Source organism: Cavia porcellus, unplaced genomic scaffold, assembly GCF_034190915.1.
Source record: "Cavia porcellus strain 051 isolate PalLab524CR breed Dunkin Hartley unplaced genomic scaffold, mCavPor4.1 scaffold_24, whole genome shotgun sequence".
Lineage (NCBI taxonomy): Eukaryota > Metazoa > Chordata > Mammalia > Rodentia > Caviidae > Cavia > Cavia porcellus.
The window spans coordinates 20,606,016-20,628,377 of NW_026947507.1; the positions used below are offsets into that span (position 1 = coordinate 20,606,016).

The window sequence follows — 22,362 nt, forward strand, 5'->3', positions numbered from 1 at the left end:
ATTTTTTTTTTTTGCTATCATAGGTAGTGCTACCAATACCAACTACAAATATATTTTTATAGACATGCATAAAATTTGCTCCTGATTGGCTATTTTCAAACAAAATTACTAGATTCCTCGGGATGGATATCACAAGTTTACTAGGTATTGCTTCAAAAATTAATTGAATAAATAAATTGATTTTTTACATTTCTGTTTTCCTACATCTTTCAACATCACTTACTGTTAAAATTTGCCAGTCTTACATTCACTGTACATTCAATGTACAATGTGTATAATCCTGCGGTCTTTGTAATGTAATTTTCTATAATTACTAGAGAACCTGCATATTTTATGTCTTTGGGTTTTTTCCCCCATTTGGTATTGCCAATTTTGTTCATGGCCCCTTTGGTCATTTTTCCATTGAATTGTGAATCGTTTGCTATTGGTTTAAAGTATATTTTTACTGTATTCTCTTGTTTATGGTACCAATCATATGGAATTTTCCCAGTTGTCTCAAAGTTTAATGTGATCAAATTTATCACTTTTATTTTATTTCTGGTAGTATTTGTGCCTTAAAACATCCTATCATGATCACATAAAGTTGTTCTCTAATTGTCTTCTAAAAGTTTTGAAGTTTTATTGTTTTACAGCAAAACTTTAATTTGCCTAATCATGTGTGCCTCTGTGTGTGTAGTTTGAGGTATGAATTTGTAAGGCTACTGTCTTAGTTACTTTTCTTGTTGCTGAAACAAAATACCCAACATCCATGTGTTAAGGAATGTTAAGGAAGAAATAATTTATTTAGCTCACAGTTTGCAGGGAGTTCAGTCCCTCATTGGCTGGCTCCAAGGCAGTGTGGCTTTGCAGAGGAAAACAGTTCAAGGAGGGCAGAAGACAGAAAAAGCAACAGAGAAAGACAAGGCTCTTTCTGTCACTTATATTGCACAAAGATTCCCCATCCTGGGGCAGATGTAGCGCTCACATCCTTAAACCCAGCCTTGGACCAGGAATTTGTCATGAACTCTAGACTCAGCATCCTCTGAAAAGGCTGCCCTTTGGCTGTGTGAGGCTTTGGGGGGACATCTAGGTGCAAACCATCATAACCAGTCACTTGCTAAATACCGTTTACTTCTAATTACAATGTTTCCTTATTTCTCACTCTGTTTTCCATATATGGAATTAATCTATTTCTGGGCTTTATTTTTTGCATTCTTAATTTTGTTTAGTCCTATGATAATATTATAATGGTTTAGTTATACTTCTCTTTGATATTCAAAGCTGATCCAACTATTTATGTCTGTATTTCTATGTTACTCTATGTACACCATTTATCCTTGGCATGCTTTTGAAAATTCTGTCAGAGTGACATTTACTTTATATCATTGTGAAGAAAATCTACCCAAAAATACTGGGATTTTTGAAATCCATGAACATGGTTTGTTGTCTTTATTTAAACCAATTATGTCATCCATTTTTATATGTTTTAGTAAAGTCTGATAGATTTTCATGTAGTACTTTGTCCAAAGTACAATATAGATTTTTATGAATAAAAAGTTTCCATATGATTTTTATTTCCCTATATTGACCTTTAGTAACTTGAAGCCTTCTGTAGTTGCTAATATATAATGTGTATTTTTAAATTTGCTATAATAAATTTATCATATTTGCAATCACAACCTTGCTCTTTTCCAATTCTCATATATCAAATTTCTATCTTTTGTGTAATTATAGAAGCAATAGCTTAGCATATTTCTGATTTTAAAGGAAATGCTTATTATTCACTGGGTAGTATGCCATTTTTTCTAAATTTTGAATAGATGATCTATGACAAGTTGGGGCAATTTTTGTCTACTTCTAGTTTTATTTTAAAACTTTTTCCTAAGAATACATGTTGAACTTTAATCAATTTATTTTAATAAATACAAATATAATAATTTGTATTTTATTAATAAATTATTAATATTTTATCAATAATTTTAATAAATACAAATTTAATGATTTATACTTTAATAATTCAATAACTTTAATAATTACAACTTGCTAACAGCCGATGAGACACTTGGATAACCTTAAGATGGACTACAAGGTATAAAGACAAACGAATTTTAGAGTGCAAAGGGTCCCAGAAAGAGTTTGTCTCTAGTGAATGAACTGCTCAGCTGGCTTAACAGGTGACTTGCTTTTATTAGCTAGCAAGAGGTGCACGGGAATGGTAGCACTTGTTCTATGGAACTGTAACTATGGAAGATGGGTGGATAAAGATTAAGTTAATAAGAAGCCAGGTTTGCTCTAAACCCAAGTGCATGAATTTTGACAGTTATTCTTAGCAGATGTTATCTTGCCTCAGGGGTACAAATTATTAGCATTCCGTTCATAATAAGAGCATCTGCCTTCCATATGTATCTCCTTGTTCCTAAGTAAGGCCATCCAAACCTTGGGACTGCTGGGCTCTAAGTCATATAGTTGCCTCTTACCCTCTTCCTCAGCAACAAATGCATGCATGTGATACGTTTTTGCCTTTATCCTATTAGTGTGGATTTTTTCAGTGTTTTGGTTTGGTTTTCGTTTGTTTGTGTTTTGAGGCAAGGTCTTGGTATGTACTTTAGGCTAAGCTTAAACTCACTGTATAGCTCAGAATGGCCTTGAACGTGAGGCAGTCTTCCTACCTCAGTCTCTTGGCATTACAGGCTTACAGGTGCCCACCACTGTGCCAGCTCACTTTCTAATGTTAAATTATCTATGTATTCAGATGTTAAACTACTCTTGGATTCTTCTTGATTAATATGTTTATTTTTTACATTTTAAATTAGAATTTTAAAAACTTGGTTTATAGATGAAAGTTTTACTTTTGATGATACCCTTGTCTGTCACTATTGAATGTCATCACATTAAACTGATATCATCATTTAGTGTCATTTCAATAGATTACGATTTTTCCTTTGATATTCTATAATAATTTGTTCAAAATAGAAATAGTCTATCTTCAAAATTTTAGTAAGGCTGTCTTGTAATACGCTTACTGTGGCTATTAATTAAGGGTAAATTTTTAATTACTGACCAACTACTTATGTTGTTTCTTTGCAGATTTGTTTCTGTGCTATTTATTTTGAAACGTAAAATATGTACTTCATCAACATTCTTAAACAATCTTGCAAAAGTATGTCTAATGCTATGTTATAGCATGTGTAATGCTCTGCTTGTCTTTTCTCTTTTGTTTTTATAGAACTTGCCAGTAATTCATTGAATATGTTAGAATTCTCAAAATGTTAGGTTTTAAGAAATATTTTGCTTAATTTTTAAAAATTGTATTGTTTTTATTATTTCTTGAGCTGTATGTTACTTACTTTGTCCTGTCTCTTAAATATTTTTCTTTCAAATACATTTTTATAAGGTTGTAAATTTTTGAGGACTGTTCAATCTGTAAAATTTTAATAGACTTTTAAGTTGAAATTCAGTTGTAGATGTCTTACCAGGTTATTGATTTTTATTTAACTCATAAATGACTTATAGATGTCAAACTTTCATTTTCTTAAAATCTTCTTATTATTAATTGTTTTATTTGCTTGCATGTTGGTCACTTAGCAGCACTGGTATTGTACACATTTTCAAGAATTTTTGGGACTTCATAGCTCAATACTTGATTAATGTTTACAAATGTTTTATGAATACGTGGAAGAGAATGTTTCTTTGTTGAATATTGGTTTTCATGTATGATCATTGCCTTAGATTATTGTATTATTTTTGTTTTCAATAATAATGTTTTTATTTGGAAATCTTTTATTGTGATGTTAATTTAAGATTAGTGATGTTAAATTAGCTTTTATCTTTTCTTTGACTAGTATTTACCTGGTACGTATAATTTTTCAAGTTATATAATTTTTCCTTGTTTATTCATTTATTTTGTCATTTCATGGGGGTCTAGAATTATGTCTTACAAATATATAGAGATGTGTTGTTAAAATTGTTAGACATGTGTGTATTCCAACAATATTCATTTTTGATTTGTCATATATTTTATTTCTGTCATTCTGATTTTTATTTATCAGTTTTACCCCTTCATTCATCTATTTTTTAATTCTTATTTTTTCTCTTTGTAGTTGTAGAAAGTTCTTATGAGTTTGTATTTTTAACATGTAAAGTTTACCCAAGAGAGTTTGAATTTAATGCATACTTTCATTTTATCCTGAATCTTTGAAGGACATTTTGGTTCAGTGTCCTAATTCCCATCAAGGTTCTGTGCATTATAAGCTTCTTCAGGACTCATTTATAAAATTTATTTCACATTCATTCTTTGAAGGCAATTTAGCTGGCTGCTTGCTGTGCAGAATGCTTTTATTTTGCCGATTGCTTGACGAATTTTTATTAAGGCTTCTAAGACCCCACTCTACTTCTTCAAATTTTGTGAGCTCCTTGACATTTTTTTTTTTTTTTTTATACCAGGGATCGAATTCATGACCTTGTGTTTGCCAGGAAGACATTTAGACTGCTGAGCTAAATCCCCACCCTGCTCCTTGACTTTTTAAAAGGATGATTAATCACTACTAGTCTATATTCCACTCACATACCTTTTTAAGTATCATTTATCATTTTATTCTTTTTGTGCTTTACAAACTTTTTTCTTTAGCATTTTATAAATTCTTTTTGGCTTTGTAACACTTCCTTACATGTCTGGGATAGCATCTGGTTCATACAGTAGACATAATGTTTTCTAAATGTATGAAAGAAAGAAATCTTAAGTAAAGTAAAATATTAATTTTAAAGTGAGATTGAAATAGATAAAAGGAAAAATTTTAAATTTGGAAGTTTCTAAAAATAGTCTAGGTGTGGTAATTCTTCCTTCAACTTTGAAGGAAGAGTAATTTTAAGTACTGGTCAAAAACTTGGAGTAAATAATATGAAAAAGATGAGCTTTTCCTTTTCATTTAATATAAAATATGGTATAATTTAAAATATTCTTCATTGACAGCTTTGTTAAGAATCCAGTGGAAATAATCACGTACACATCAAATGACCAACAATATCAGCTATATTCAAATATTTTAATAAGTACAAGATAGAGCTCATGAAAAATGATAAAGAAAATATATTACTTAAAGTAGGTATTAAAGAGGCTCACTATTTCAGATTCAGTGGAAACATAAATCTCTCTTTATATTAAATGGAAATAGATAAAACCATGTATAGGAGTTCAAAATTTAATTGATTAAAATGTCACTAAAACATGGATAAATGAACACAAAACCAATATTAACCTAGAAAATTAGATGTAAATTATGTCAATCAATTTGTCCTCTAAGTATTTTTCAACCCGTTTTACAGCCAACTACATGTCAACTTTGATACTATAGGTGTTTAAACAACTCCTTTAAAATATTATTTTATTATTGTCATTATTTTCTCAAAGACATTCAGTAAAAAGTACAGCATTAATTTTAATTTTTTTTGGAACCAGGAATTGAACTCAGGACTTTGTGCTTGCCAGATCTTTTTTAACTAAATAAATTTTTAACATTTATTTTTATTAAAAGTATTCATGTGTTGCACATAAAAATGTTTATAGAGGGAGAAAGCCATTTCCAAACTATTTCAGTGTTGCTCTATAAACGTACAACTGTGTGTTATGGTCATAAGTTTATACAGTGCTAGCAGGATCGCTGTCCATGTACACCTGGAATACTTTTGATCACCCCAGAAAAATAACTCTGAGTACTGTTCTGCTCGCTTCTCTCCCAAAGAAATAGGGACCTACCTGCCTCCCTGGAGTCATCTACCGTGACTGCTCCTCAAACTGAATTGCCCGCTGCCTTCACCAGCGGCAAATGCTACTTTCTGCTGGAGCTGCTGTGGGATAGTCAGTGACTTTTGATCCTTAATGACAAGGAAACATCAAAGCATACTCCTTTTGATAATGCTTCTAGAGCTTCTAAAACTGGAAGGCTGGCTTCTCCTAGGAGGAGCCAGGCCTGCCTGGTCCTTGAGACACTTTCTGCTCATACAGAACCCTGTTGGAACACCTGTCTTTGTTACTCTTAAGTACTAAAAATACCAATATCTTAACATTTACATGGAATCTTGCTATTTCCAACCCTTGTATTCTCTATCAACTTCAACCCCCGTGCAGACACCGGGTAAGGAGTAAATACCAAACTGACAATGTGAGAATATGTTGGGTTTCAGAGGGAAAGTGGGGTACACCACTAACTTCTTCAAAGCAGTGGCAGAACTTTCTGGACTGACTGAGTTCCATTCCTTCTCCTCATTCTTGGCATTTCATTTTAGCTAGCACTAAGAAATTTTCCACTTTCGTGTTAAAGCATACACTTTCAGGTCTGTGCAGTGTTATCTTCTTAGGTGGCATTTTCAAATGTCTTAAATTGCGCATCCCACAAGACACACTTGACTGGAAGGATGTGGTTACCATGGTACTAAAAATTTAGCTTTTCTAAAGAAATGAATCTCCTCCTCAAGCAGAAATAAAAACTGGAAATAGATAAGGTGCCATATTTTCTCTCTCGAAATTGAGCACAAAAAGTACAGTATATGTTAGTAAAATACAAAATCTATTTTTAGATTTTAGGATTTCTTATTACTTGAAACCTAATCTAGTTAATGAATTTAAGTGATTATTTTGTGTATTGGGTGAGGTTTATGATTACTCCTATTGCCCAGTCTTAAAAGAAATGGAGTGTTCTTGCATTCTAATATAAGCTTCTTCATGAAGCTGTACAGCTGAAACTCAGGCCGTCACCACACTCCCCCTAGGTTTCTTCCCACATTAATATTATTTTTAGACTTAAGCACCATATGGGAATCAAAATACATAGAGAAATCACAGTGCAGACTCTAGAGGACTTGAGCTAGATGAAAAATTGTCTAATCTCAATTTACAGATGAAAATAAAATCTAAAAAGAAGGTTATTTGAGTTGTCAAGTAATGATTAGAAATGAGATCAGTGGTTGCATTTATATCCTATGCTAGTCTTCTTGCACTTGCTTCTAGACTTCCTACTCCTTGTTTAATCATTACTAAGGAAAAATTTGCATGAAGGATTAGTCCATCACTTGGAAGTCATAGTTTTCAGAGAGATGATCCTCTACATAGTCTACCCTTGAAAGACAAAGTAATATTTTTTCTTTCAAGGCATTTATTGTTACAGGGGGTTAGGGATCTTGGAATGGTCTTGGATGATTTTCTGTTTTTCCATAGATTTCTGAGTCTGGGAAAATTCTATAAGTAATTTTTCTATGTCTAGATGGCTTTGCATCTTTAGTTGCTATATGCAATGGTGTCTTAAAGGGATTAAAGTACAATGCCTTTAACAATAAAATGTCAGAAAATGCTGCATAATTTGTTCTAAAGATGAAAAGTATGAAACATAGTTACTATTGTGGTTCATTATTTGGCTATTGTAAGACTAAGTTTATATCAGTTAATTGTTGCTGGTGATTCTTTGTTGCTTCTCATTAACTCTGTTATTTATCTCTTGCTCACTATAACAAATGCTTTCTCTACTTCAGTCTTTGAAAATTGTATCTGTTAGATTTTTGTGTGTGCGCTGGGTGGGCCAGAGGATGGGCTAAGAAATAAAACCACTGTACTGTTGTCCAGCTTAGGGAAATGAATATTTATTGTTTTGTTTCAAAAGACCGTGGCCCAGCAGAAAAGGAGGAGAAGAAACCCTGAGAGCGTAAGTTTCAAAAGTGTTGAAACCAAAGATTGCGATCATTGGATATGGACTATTTGGCAGGTGAATAGAGATTCAGGACATATTGTGTACCCCAAACTTTCTCTATTATTGTATCAACATTCAACGTCCCAGAAGTAAATCTACCAGCTAATGTTCAGATACATATTGACTTCCTGCCTGTATGGGGTGGTGAGAACAAGGTTTTTTCACATCACTTTTTGTAATCACAGGCACTTAAATTTCATATTGCAGTGCACACTTAACATGCAGGGTGACTAGGAAATCAAGATATATAAACAAGTAGGAAAGAGTGCAGCGTGGAAAAACATTTTTTTCATTAATCTTTTATACCTGCCTTCTAATTCTTTGTATATAGCCATGTGCAGATTGAAAAGATTGATAATTACAGTGAGTCTACACATCTTCTTTTTTTCCCATTTCTGTCTATTTCTTAATCCTGCCTGTTGATCTGAAAATTTCTATATCTCAGGGAACACTTTTTGTCATAAATCTCATTATTACTATCTCTCTGCTCATCATTTTTAGATACTCGCTTTCTCATTAGCAAATTATTTTTAAAAAGCAGTTACTGTCTCGTTTCTTCTGTGGCTCCTGAGCCTAGGAACACGTGGTTGCTAAAATCTGAGCTACAGAGGATCGGGAGAACATGGCGGACAGACAACAGCAACTTCTGAACGCTCTCTAAAGGCTCGGCTCAGAGGCCAGGAATGATGCGGACTAAGGAGATACGAACCAGTAGAGATATGCTCTGCTGACTCAGGAACAAACTGGGCTGAGAGAATCCAACTTGGAATACAGTCCTGGCGCTAAAATAGGAACAGAAAAATCTCGGTGTGGAGGCTCGACTCCGCGCCATTAGAAACCGCGGTTTGGATTTCCCGCCGCCGCCCGGCGGCCGGCTACCTCCACAGCGGCTCAGCAAGGAGAGACGTGACTGCCGAGCTCTGGGAACGGGAGTCCCCGCGCCATCGGAAACCGCGGTTTAGATTTCCCGCCGCCAGGCGCCCGGCTACCTCCATAGGGGCTCGGCAAGGAGAGACACGCAGAGGCTTGGGAACGGGAATCTGCGAACGGAGTCGGAAACGCGACGGACAGGGAGGAAGGCTGACTGGTGGCGAGGTGAGCGAGGAACTGACTCCCTACCGCAGTTTGACTCCAGCGGAGGTTTTTCTGGGCGCGGGCAGTCCTGTAAGAGCAGGGTGCGGTGGCAACTGCAGCTGCACATTTCCCTCTCGGACGGGATTGGTGAAAGGTGCCTGGCCGGAGGGACGCTGCTGGCGGACTCCCTAGGCTGGCCTAGCCCAGATCCCAGAGCCTGACGGTGGCCCAGAGGAGCGACCGACTCCCGCGTAGGCTGCCTCCTCCGCAACTCCCTGGGGCGCAGCGGTGGGCGGGAACAACTAGCCAGCGCAATTTGATCAGGCTGTGGCTGACAGGCAGGGAAGCTGGGCCTCCTGTGTAAGATTACATTTTATAAGGAACAGAAAATATGGGGAAGGGAAGCAACAAAAAAGGCTCCTCGACCCCCAATCCTGAGAATCAGACAATTGTGGACACTGCACCATTATACATTAAGCGCCATTTAGAGAGCCTCATAGACCAATTCAGGAATGAAGTTATCAATGACCTGAAGCTAGAAGTATGCAGAATAGTTAGAGAAATGCTAAGCACCACCCAGGAAAAAGCGGATGGTGGAATGGAAGAACAGAAAAAGAGGGGAGAATTGCTTGATGGAGAAAACAGAGAAAGCATTGAGTATGTGAAGCAGGTGCAAAGGGACTATCAAGAAATTAAGAAGTCTACCCAAGACTGGCATAACAGCTTGAAAGAAACTAAGGACAGACTATCTGAATTGGAGGGCAGACTTGGAACATGGGAGAATGAAATGAAAAACTTCTTAAAAATAACAAAGAAACACACAGCAATAATACAAAGACAAGAAGATGATAAGAGGAGCCATAACTTAAGGATTAAGAACATAAAAGAAGAAGTAGGGACACAAACAAGTGAACTACAAAAGCTACTCACAGAAATAATCCAGGAGAATTTTCCTAATTTAGCAAAAGGTAAAGATACTCAAATGTATGAGGCATACAGGACCCCAGCTACCTACAACCCTAACAGAGAAACACCCAGGCATATAATAATAAAAATTCCAGAAATTCAATACAAGAACAGAATATTAAAAGCTGTAAGAGACAAGAAACAGATCACTTACAAGGGAAGACCCATCAGAATTACAGCAGATTTCTCTTCACAAACCATCAAATCACGAAGAGCATGGGGAGAAATAATTCAAGCTTTGAAAGATAATAATCTACAGCCAAGATTGAGATATCCTGCACAACTGTCCCTGGAAATTGATGGAAACACGAGGTGCTTCCAGGATAAAGAGGAACTGGGGGAATTTGCAACCACCAATTCAACCCTACAGAAAGTATTGCAGGATATTCTAAAAAAAGAAAAATACAAAGAACCCAGAAATAGGGGCGGGGAGGCCACAACGAATGGAGCAGAGAACAAAATGAAGAAGACAAACTGACAGCTACTGACAGAAAAAGAGCTCAACAGAAATGAGACAGAAGATTGGATGATAGGAACAGCTTTTTTTTTGGAGAAAATGACATCTTAATAGGTAATACTGATTTAGTACCATCTTGTTTTGAAGTCTCATCTAGCTTTTGTTCTTCTGTCTCCAATGGTCTAAACAGGTTGTATCTTATTGGATTTTGTTATGTACGATAGTATAAGAAAAAACCTTTTAAAGACAAGGAGATTATACAGAGACCATTGTTCATTTTCTGTTAGTTGATTCTAAATACTCTATAATGCTGTCATTCTCTTAAATGGATTTACATTGTTTTGATATACTTAATGCTACAGTATATGAAGTTGTACTCAAGGACTTCAGGGAGGGAGTCAATATGGTAACTATTTTTGGGTCAGGATTAGCTGGGGGTGAAACACTATTCTGCTTAAATGGTTATGTTTTGATCTGCCCTGTTTCGCTGTTATGCCCTCCTTTTTCTCAATCTCCACTCCATTATTTACTTTTTTATTTTTATCCATTTAATTAAAGGGAAAAATATAGCAGGATATAATATAGTAACCCACTTTGACTTTCTATTATCTCGATTTGAAGCCCTGTATTACTCTCACCATCTTGTTTTTGACTGAGGTTCCTATATTCTGTTTTGCTGGATAGTATCAGGTTCGAAAGTTTAGGCATCAGCTGAGAAGATAATGAGATTCATTATAACGCCCATTCTCGTTGACTTTTATCTACTTTTGAAGACCTACAATATCTCCAATGTTTTGGTTTTGTCGGTTTTATTCTTTACGGTTTTGTTCAATTGTATTACAACTAATGATATAGGCAATTCTATTAGAAATAGCGGGAGGCATTATGGTAACCATTGTTGATCACTTTGTATTATGTTCTTATATTATCTATTATGTCCACCCTTTTGACTTGACCGATTCTGTTCTGTTATGTCACATTTGGTTTTACTCTCTTCCAAAAAAGCAACAAGAACCGTGGGAGCAATGAAACCCAAAATGTGTAATAGTCACTGTACAAAAGAGAGGAAAAGAAAGTGCTCTAAACTATATAACTGCATGTATATTTAAATGTATAAGATAGAAAATGATATCACAGAGTTTTATTCGATCATTGAACAGAACTGTTTGCAGTATCATTGTTGGAATGTCCACTCTACAAGCTTTAATTTTGTGACTTAAACAATTATTTCTAAGATGGCAATATGTAATCCATTAACTAGTGATTTCCTACTGCGCATTTTTTTATTCTGTAAATCTGTATAACTTGTACCCCTTCACTGTTTTTTTTTTCCTTTCTTTTCTTTTCTCCTTAAATAAAAATTAAAAAAAAAAAAATCTGAGCTACATCCCCGGCTCCAACACTTTCTTTTGCTATAAGGTACCGTCAAGTCTCTTCAGTGTCTCCGGGGAGGCTTTGAAAATGTACACCAGGCTTCCTGTTTGCCTTTTACCATCTACTCCCTTCCTGCCCTTCCATACCGCAGTTCTGAAACTTCTTTCAGTTCACGAGAGAACTGTGCCACATCTTTTCTTGAAACGTTTTTCCTCTTTGGCTTTGCTGTGTTACATTATACTTTTACAGTGTCTCTGATCTCTGGTTTTTGCCTTCCTCCTGAAATAACAATAGATTATATGAGCATGTTCATCAATGATAGGGCCTCAGATGTGTTGATGTATCTGTTTCTTTATTCCATAGTGTCAGTGATGGTGACAACATACAAATTTATATTTTAAAATTAAATGCCTTTTTTAGGAAAAATGACACAAACACATTGACAACTTTTAGTCAACTATGATAAATAACACCCAATCTTTAAATCTTTGACTTATTACAGTTAATTAATTTAAATTTTGCTCATGATCTCATCATACATATTTCTTATTGACTTGATATAAACTATAATTACATAACTGAATAGCAAACACTTTAGTGATTACATACATTTTATAGTTTGAGCATCCAACTATTAAAACGGAATTGCCTTGTACTTATAATTTTAAGCTTTGTTTGATACAAATTTTATGGTGATTATTTTCTTTTTTCTTTGATAGATAGTGGTCTTTCAAACTTGCTGATAAATTTTGGGTAGCGGAAAAGTCAAAATAAAATAGTATTTAATTTAATAGTAGAATGCTTAATTGACATTTAAAAATGAATATTAGATAATTGCCAATATTTTGAAGACCTACTAATGTTAACTCATTAAGCTAAAGAGAGTGTACGTATTTCTTTTGATTATTTGTCTTAAAATTTACATCCCTTTTCTACTTATTCAACTGAACATTGCTGTATTACCCCCCACACACACAAACTAAAATCAATCTGAGAATACTTTATCATTCTTTTCCTCCTAAAACTCTAAACAAAACAGGCAGGTTTCTATTTGTCCAGTAAATAATTTAATTTCTCCTAAGCACTCTATGACATTTAATTAGCATTCTTCCTAAACTCAGGGAGATATAATTTAATCAACCCTAATAAGACTTGTTAGAGGGAACTCTGATAATCACATTCTGGTTTCACAGAAGTGTAAATTTTAGAATTTTACTTTCACAGGATGGTCATACCATCTGTCTACATGTTAATTTGTTGCTTCAAATGTATTAACTTTTTTGCACCTTTTATTTGTGACATAAATCTTGGCATTATTTACAAGTTAACCCTTATATTCCTAAAATAACAGTGAAGAATTTTACTCAAAATAATAGCACAACTTTAAAGACAAGAAAAATTTTTTAAAAAGACAACAATATTAATACTGTAGTCACTATGATAGAAGAGATTTATAACACTGCTTTCAATTGTCAAAAAAGCCAGGTAGAGAGTTCCAACAGCTCATCTTTGGAAATATTTCAGTCTTTCTCTATGCCTTAGTTTTAAATTGTTTAATTGGCATGGCAATTCATCATAACTATCTTATAGGAAGATTTTAATGCTTCCTGGGCAGAAGTCCAGATGGCTGATCCTTCAGAAAGAAAAAAAAACAAATCAAAGAAGTAATTTAAGAAAATGCCTGAAAATAGAGGAGAAGAGTGTGAGTCCAGAGTAGACCAGTGTGGGGGAGGCAGAGACTACAATGGACAGCGGTAAGGCGGGCTGCACGGGAGGACACGAAGCTGCTGCAGAGGTGTGTGGAGCACAAGACCAAGAGCCATACATCTGATGGACATGCACACTTGTTATCTGTGAAAAACTCAGAGAAGAAAAATATTTAAAGGTATATTTAGTACTGATGTAATATTCTAGTTTGGCTAGTTATTCAGGAGAAAAAGGAAAGGTCAACAGAAGAAAAATGAGATATGTTAAATCTCGGAGGGAAAGAGAATAGGAAAAACAGGAAGGGATTATATATCATCAACTATAATTGCAAATTCCCAATGGAATGCATCAGCCATTTACTCTAGAATGCATGCGTCAGGAACAAAAAATGTGTTAGTTGCACTTTGGTAATGAAACAATCCTGATCCCCTTGCATATAAGTAGAGGAAAATAAAAGGTATAAAATTTTAATTGGTTTGTGCAGCAAGAAGTTTTGAATAGATCATAGATATTCTCATAGAAAATGGTTACTCAATTTGCACTGGTCTAAAGTTACTAATGCAAGGTTAAAGAAGTACAATGCTTAAAAAATTGTACAAAGACTGTAAATGTAATGTTCCTATGAAGGAGAAATATTAGATCAGATAATCCTGGCATGAAAGAGGTCAGAATAAACTAAAAATAATGACAGTGGATGAATGTAGGGGATGGTGTTACTGCTTGATACTATAGGAGAGATCAAGCTGTCTTAACCAAGGTGAATGAAGAAATTTTAAAATATTCAGATATTATGGAAATGTAGGTAGTTCTATTTATAAGACTGAGTTAATCTGTTTAAGATGGAAATCCCTACATTTTGGGTAAACTGTTAGCTTAAAGAGAAGGTAAAGTGAGCATGATAGCTGACAAAGATTAATGGTTCTAAAAAGCCCTAAAAATATCATTTTTTACACAATTAGGACAATTGTAGAGACTCACACTTATTGAACATTTCTTACATGTTTGTCACACCTGTTTTGCATCTTGGGTGCATGTATTTTATTTTTACAACATATCTTAGAAAAAGCATTCTTTTCCCCTTTCATTTTATGGATGGAATCTGAGGCTTCAAAAGCACACGGTACTTGTGTAAGATCCAAAAGAACTGATGCCAGAAATAGGGTCATATCTTAGCTGTTTAATCATAGGAGAAACACAGGTGTACAGCTCTTAGTCACCATAGATGGAAAAAAGATAGAGCAGATTCATGTATGGAAAAGGTATGGATGGGAGCAAGGAGAAAATAGAGGAGAAGAGAAAACTGGGAAGAGGACATTTTTAGGGACTTATAGGGAGAACTATGAGATGTAGAATATAAATAAAAAATAAAAATTTTAATTGGAGAAAGAAATTTTATGTATATTATTTTTCACTTGGTAGTCACAGTATTTAGCATAGTACCTGTCACATGATAGGTGCTGGATAAAATTTTCCGGAAAGAGAACAAAAGTGAAAAGACCTGGCAGTTGAATGCTCAATGTCAACAAGGTAGCCTGAGAACTTGAATTAAGAGGATTAAGATAACTTGCATTCACATGTTCTCTCTTACAGCACTGCTGAGTGAAATTTGAACAAGTGAATTAGTTCACTAAGTTTTGAGATTCATTGACTTGGTTCAGCGAAAGAAAACGTTGTGCATTTCATTTATTTTTCTTTTTTATTTTATGGAAAAAACAATTACACATAAAAACAAGAGGAGCATAACAATAGTTAATGCTTTGTATATTGTTATCTTCAAAGTATTTATTTAGAATTCAAGATATGGGCATGAAAAATTCTCCAAACAATATTAGCACAAACCTTTCTTTTCAATGAATTAAGAGAAACATGTTGCATAACTATCTTGTATTTTTTTCCTTTTCCTTTCTCCCATTGTAGTTCCCTTTTCTTGTTGAACAACTTCTCTTTTCACAATATCTATTGAACATTTTGGTTCTTAAAAAGATAACCTCTATAATAAACAGTGCTAGAAAAACTGACTTTCCCACGTGCTGCAGACTAATATTAGAACCCTATCTATCACCATGCACTAATCTAAAAATCAAAATGGATCAAAGATCTAAATATTAAAAGGTAGACACAAAGTCTACTGAAAGAGAAAATACGTAGAAATCTTGAAGCAGGTGTAGGCAGAAACTTCATGAACAAAGCCCAGATAGCACAGGATGCACCACAAAGAATCAACATGTGGGATTTCATCCTATTAAAAAGCTTTTGCACAACTAACCAACAGTGAAAATATAAATAACAGAGTGGGGAAAAGTTTCAGCCAATTATCTCTCAGATAAAAGGCTTATATCTAGAACATACAAAGAACTAAAAAAATCAGGTCCCCAAATTCAAAGACCCAATCCACAAATGGGCATCTGAAAGGAATAAACACTTCTCATGTGAAGAAATACAAATAGGAAGCAAATATGTAAAAAATGTTCAACATTACTGGTCATTTGAGAAATACAAATTAAAACAATACTGAGATTCCATCTCACTCAAGAAAGAATGGCTATTGTTAAAAAATCAACCAATAACAAATGCTAGAGGGTCTGTGAAGAAAAAAGCACGCTTTGTACTGCTGATGGGAGTGCAGACTGGTACAACCACTATGAAAATCAGTATGGAGATTTCTCAAAAAATAGGATGAAAGATCCAATTCAACCCAATTATTCCACTTCTGGGTGTTTTGTGGAAGAATTAAAAACAAAATTCCATAGTGATATATATGCACTCATGTTTATAGAACCATAATTTGTAATATATAAACCCTGGAAACAACCCAAATGCCCATCAACTGAGAAATGAATAAAAAATATATGGTCTTTTTATGCAAGGGGATACTACTCAGCCACAAAGAAGGATAAACTTGAGACATTTTTAGGTAGATGGATGCAACTTGAGATCATACTCATAAGTGAATAAATCAGATTTATGTGTAAAAATGGTATTGTCTCTCTGGTGTCAGATTGTGTCTTTTGAAGAAAGTTTAGATGGTATAATCTGGCTCAATATACAAATCTCTGATAAACATTTAAAAACAAAGATATTAGTGAAAAAATGCACTATATATATTATACTGATTTTAGGGATGATTGTGTTTTGAAGTTGATCACTAGCAAGTGGGTCAAGTCAAAGGCCTAGGATTAAAATATCATGTATTCATTGAGATACAATTTTACAATAGGATTTAGGAACGTAGGTGGACAACTCAAATTTATCAACAGGTTATGGAGATTGAACTAAGTGAACATTTTCTTGACATCTCATAAATGATGAGGAAGGAAGAGGGTAACAATGATTTCCGAGAGAGATGCCGTTCATTCATCCATTCATCAAGTAAAGATTTGACATTTACAAAGACTACCACAGAATGTTAATGAGATATACACAATATGCCATGTTCTGGGCCTTACAATTAATATCAATGAAATTAAAATGACTGAAATGACACATAGCGTGTCTCCATACATGGTAACAAAATTAACAACTGATTAAAAAAAAAGACAATGAAAAAAATCCTCAGATGTTTGGAAATAATTCAGCTCATATCAGAAAAACAAATGTGAAAAAATTTTAAAAATTAGAAAATATTTGTGAGTGAAAAAATATCAAAATTTATGGAATGTTGATAAATCTCTACTTCTGACTTTCATTTTCTTCTAGTTGTTTTTGGTTATATTCTGTCTTTTATTTTTCATTTCTTAAGGAAAGTCATGAGGATGTTTCATAACATCTAATAAGAGTACTTTGTGTTAAAAATTTTAAAAAATGAACTCTGTGTGGAATTAAAAAATAAATCTCTACTTGGAACAAAATTTATAGCATTAAGTGCATATGTTGGAAAAATGAGTACTGAAAAAAAAAGAAACCAAGTCAATAACCTAAATTGTACTTAAGAAAATTAGGAAAAGAGCTAAGTAAATCGAAAAGTAGAGGAAATGACATAATAATTATAATAGACAAAATTAGTGATACAGAAATCATGAAATTCATAAACAGAAATCAGTAAACAAAAAGCCATTGACAATATTATCAATGGCAAAAGACTTTCATATAGATACTACAGGCATTAAAATAAACATAAAAGACTGACATTCTGTTCTCCGTATAAGGAGCTTGGAAATCTATAGTTACCATTTAGTAGGCATAAAGCAGAACAGAAGAATAACAGGAAAAGAAACAACCAACTCTTCTTATCTGTGAAAGATAGGGAAAGACAGGGGATAAACTGCAGCCCAACACTGGAGAGACTTAGGTGAGTGCATGCAGCCGCACGTAGAAGGCACAGACTTCAAATGTAAACAACTTTTTGAACCTGTACCAGAATGAGAAAACTTGACCTGTCATTAATGAATTACGGGAGGCTTGGTTTGGACAATTTTGAGTGTTAATGATTCCAGGAAAATACCATCATGTTGAGGACTCAAATATTGTGACATTTACCTTGCATCCAGATCAACCCAATTTCCATGGTGAATATAAAAAATTTACACGTTGGCTTGTGGAAGAATCAATAGTTAAAGGCATTTTGTACATCATAATTGTTTTTCTTGAGAATCTTATGCCTTTAGGAGAAGTTAACTGAAGTTATTAAGAGCTCAGTGTGCTGCATATCAGCAGAGTTTAACTGGTTTAGAGGAAAGAAAATACTCTCTAATCAGCTCCAATCTTTCTCATTGGACAAGAGAAATTCATGAAATATTAAAGGAGAGAAAAAAGTTAGAGGTCCACACGACCAGATTATTAACACTTATAAAGGTGGAGTCAACAGTCAACAGTAAAGTGTAGTCAGTAAAGAAAAGGTGTACATTTATGGAAAGAGATAGATCAATGGAAAAGAAGAGTGCAGAGATAGAGACATATGCAGGTGATCAAATGATCCTTGACAATGTGCAGAAGTAATACAATGGTGTGAAGACAGTTTATTTTTTTTTAAGAAGGGCTATTGAAGCCATATGCTGACATACAAAACAATAAGTCAAGGCAGAGATTTTATACCTTTTGTAAAAATGAACTCAGAATGGATCAGAGACCCTGGTACAAAAACCTAAATAAGCTTAAGGATGATGGTGATTTTTTAGATAAGAACTTACAGATATGTGACCCATAAAAATGGTTTATGAATTGGATTTCATTAAATTTTTTAAAAATTTAACTCTAATAAAGACAATTTCAAGAGAATAAGAAAGCAAGCCACAGATTTGGACAGTTTTTTTTTTTTTTTTTCTTTTCTTTTTGCTATGCAGTTCAGGCTGATCTTGAACTCACTTTGTAGCCCCCAGGCTGGTCTTGAACCCCAATCCCCTCCTGTGCCATCACATCTGGCTCATATTTACCAAAAATATATGGAAGAATGACCATCGCACAAAATATACCAAGAGCTCTGGATTTGTCAGATCCATTCCTAGTGTTCTCCCCATTAACTTTGTATATTAAAACAAAGCAAAACAAAACAAAAACAAAACAAACCTATATAGGAGGCATAGTTTTCAGAATGGATTAAAAAACTATAGGATGATAGTGCCTTATTTCTGCCATCACTTCTCTAAGGATTTTTTTTTTTTCCTGTGGGGCCTGGTAAATAGTAGGTTTGCTATGCTGATTTTTATTGCTATATACTACTCACTGTGAAAAATAGAAGACATTTTGTATCTTTTAGAAATATTACTAGACTATCAAAGTGTGAAAAAACATAGATAATGAGCCTCATCCTTTAAGAATATAATTTTGTGTTAAATTTTAACAGTGTATAAATTGAAAAATATCCTGGTCATAAGAATCATATAAGCCAAATATACATCATGACCTGTTTCCCATCTCCCTGTTAACCCCAAGTAAACCCTGTTAGATCAGAATTTTGCTATAGGTGTCACTTGAATTAGACCTAGAATACTGTTTTGCTTTCACTTTTACTTTTAGTTCATGTAAGATTTCAAGCATGTCTTACTAATAAATGGAAATTGCTCATATGCAGTTATGTGGAAAACCTTATAGATATCATCTGATTTTAGTAACAGCCATTTGTACCAAACTGTATCTAAAGTAATTAAAGGCTATAAACACAGGATTCAGTTTTTAAAATCTGAGAAATATGGATACTTTAGGAAGGCTATAAATAGCAGAAAGCATTCTATACCCTGCTTAATAGTTTATAAATATTTTAAAGCATGTAAACATAATGGAACACTATAAATTATTTAGTAGAACTGATTTAAATAGGACTAAGAGTATGGAAATGAGGAAAATGAAAATTTGGATGATGTGTCTCCTTTTGATTAAGTTGGAGGATAGCTAAGTAGGATACAGCACTATCATTGCTCTTTACAGTCAACCTGGGAATAGCTGCCCTAGAAAGCCATTTGGAAGAATATGAGTCCGGTTTGCCTATAATCTGTTACAACAGTTATAGAATTCACCCAACTAGAGCTTCTCCTTTTCCTCCACAGACATGATGAAGTTGCCTAGATGTGTAAATGCTTTATGAAAAAGTGCATACGTAGATATTTTAATTGCAAATCAAACTTTAAAATGATATCATAGTGGACTGTACTGCTGTTTCCTAGTCCTTTGATTTTGGAAAGTTATAAATTATAGATTAGTTTGTTTGCGGGAAGTTTTAAATTATGGATTCATTTTCTCTCATAGTGGTATTCAGATTGTCTATATTTCCTTGTGTTAATTTTGGTACTTTGTCTCTTTAAAAAGTGCTGTTCATCTTATCCACATCTGTTTGTGTAAATTTTGGTAATTATTTTCTTTTATGGAATCGGTGATTTCACTTAAGTTGTCAAATTTGAGCATAGCAATTTTTGTAGAATCTTTATTAATCTTCTCAATGTCCATGAGAACAGTAGTGATTACCCACCTTTATTTTTGATAGTGGTAATTTTCATCTTCTATCACTCTTTTATTTGTGGTGAAACTGGCTAAAATGTATTAATCTTACTGATTTTCTTTCAAAGGAACATCTCGATTTCATTGATTTTCTTACTGTTTTCCACTTCTCAGTTTTATTTTTTCTACTCCAGTTGTTACCCCATTTTTCTGTTTGCTTGACATTCAATTAGTTCTTTATTGTTGTTAGACAACATTAGGTTATTTTTGATCTTTCTTCTTTACAAATTGAAAGAAATGAATTTATTGAAAATTATGAATTTCCTTCTAATCACTGCTTTCTCTGTATCCCATGAATTTAAAAAAGTTGTATTTTCTTTATAGTTTATGTCAGAATAGTTTAAAGTTTCCCTTAAGGGGAAATTTTCACTTACATATTATTAAGAGGTATGTAGCTCATTTTCCAAATATCTGATATTTCCTAAGTTTCATGTGGTTTATTTTTGACGTTAGAGTCTTTAACATAATTTCTTATAGATATTTTAAATTCATGAAGACAGAGCTATCTGACATTCACATCTTGCACTGTGCCACATCGCTTCTGGAGTCTGATGCAGAACATGCCTATATTCTTCTAGTGGAAAGCAATTTCACGGAACATATTATATGTGACTGTGAAAAACACTTGATTTTATTTTCTTTAATTAGTTTAGCATTAATTTAAAAGATGAAATTACCCTGCTTTTTGTTCTTTTCCCTTTAATCTGTAGACATTTCCTTTCCAGATCTGAGACTCTAATTCTGGAGAAGTTTTAAAGTTTAATTTAAAATTTTTGGATTAATTTGTATTCATCTTTCTTGCGTGATTAGCTATAGTTTTGTTGAAATATACAAACCTGTGCGTCCTAATTATGTACAAGGAGATGTCAGCTTCTGTATTTATCCATGAAATCATAATGCTGGTTAACAAACAGAAAGTATCTGCTCCTCTCCTGTCTAACTTTCTCTATACCACTTGCACATCTCTTCTGTGAGCCTCACTCAACCTTCTCCCTTCATCTCCAGGCAATCACCGACTGAACTTTCTTCCATGTCTATAAATTAGTTAACCCTTTGTAGAATTTCCAATAAGTTAGACCATACCATATGTATCCCTTTTGCTTTTCTAGCTTAACACAATTATTTTGAAATTTACACATATTGCTGTCTGTATCAATGATTCTTTTCATTTATTGTCAAAGATTTTTCATTTTATGCATATATCAAATTTGTGTATTAATGTACTTGTGCTTTTGGGCATTACTTTACTTTGAAATATTTATTTTTATTTTAGGATATTTGACCATTCACAAATAGAGCAAGTTATGAATAATCTTATAAAGTCATAGCATAGACATGAGCTTTCATTTCTCTAGAAAACTATGTAGATGTGGAATATACATACTATACTTAAGTGACATTATTTGTTCAAACTCTTTGCCCATCCATTAGCATGATATATGTCTCAAATGATCCAAATCTTTTTAAAATTTCTTTCAGAAGTAGTTTTTTAAATTTTCAGTATTTGATTCTTGACCATTTTTGTCAGATTCAAGTCTAAGGATATTTTGTTTTTTGATACTATTGTAAATGATATTTTTAAAATTTTAATTTCTAGTTGTCATTGGCAAAAGGACAGCCTTCTTTATTGCTCTTGCACTGAGAACTGCTTGTTTATTTGTGAATAAATATTGAATGTAATCATGTTTTTCATGTGGAAATCATTGAGTACTTCATTATTATGTCTCATGTATACTGTAACTTTATTTGTCAAGATTTTTTTTTTATCATTTTGGATGTTCCCAGTTTGCAGGACATTTTTTAAAATATCCAGAATAGAGAAGGTGTGCATATGTAGAATCCCAGATACTTGGGCGACTTTGACAGGAGGATCACAATTTTGGGGCTAATTTTGGTGATTTTGTGAGACTCTGTCTCAAAATAAAAAGTAACAAGGCCTTAGGATGTCGCTCTTCCCCAGTACCACAAAAACGAACAAATGAGTAAAGAACCAAACAACCAAATGAATGTGCTGAAGGGTAGTTCAGTAGTAGAGAACCCCAAATTCCATCCCCAGGACTGCCAGAAATGATGGCTTTTACATTTTCCCAAGTTTTTCTGCAAACATTACAAAATTTTGCCCATTCCATTTAATTAGATTAT

The 22,362-nt window shown here is 33.7% G+C and overlaps 1 protein-coding gene across 4 annotated transcripts in view; it reads left to right on the forward strand.

The window, feature by feature from the left end:
- Nucleotides 1–22,362, forward strand: part of Gpm6a (glycoprotein M6A) — a 293,169-nt gene that overhangs the window by 102,320 nt on the left and 168,487 nt on the right. Inside the window, exon 2 of one of the 4 annotated variants that reach the window (XM_063234735.1) lies at nucleotides 1–22,362. This exon is cut by the window's left edge and continues 46,276 nt beyond it; it is cut by the window's right edge and continues 40,639 nt beyond it. The exons of the other annotated variants lie outside the window; for them this stretch is intronic. Coding sequence (XP_063090805.1) covers nucleotides 9,181–10,233 — 1,053 coding nt within the window. The 5' untranslated portion in view covers nucleotides 1–9,180 and the 3' untranslated portion in view covers nucleotides 10,234–22,362. 4 annotated transcript variants of the gene reach the window in all.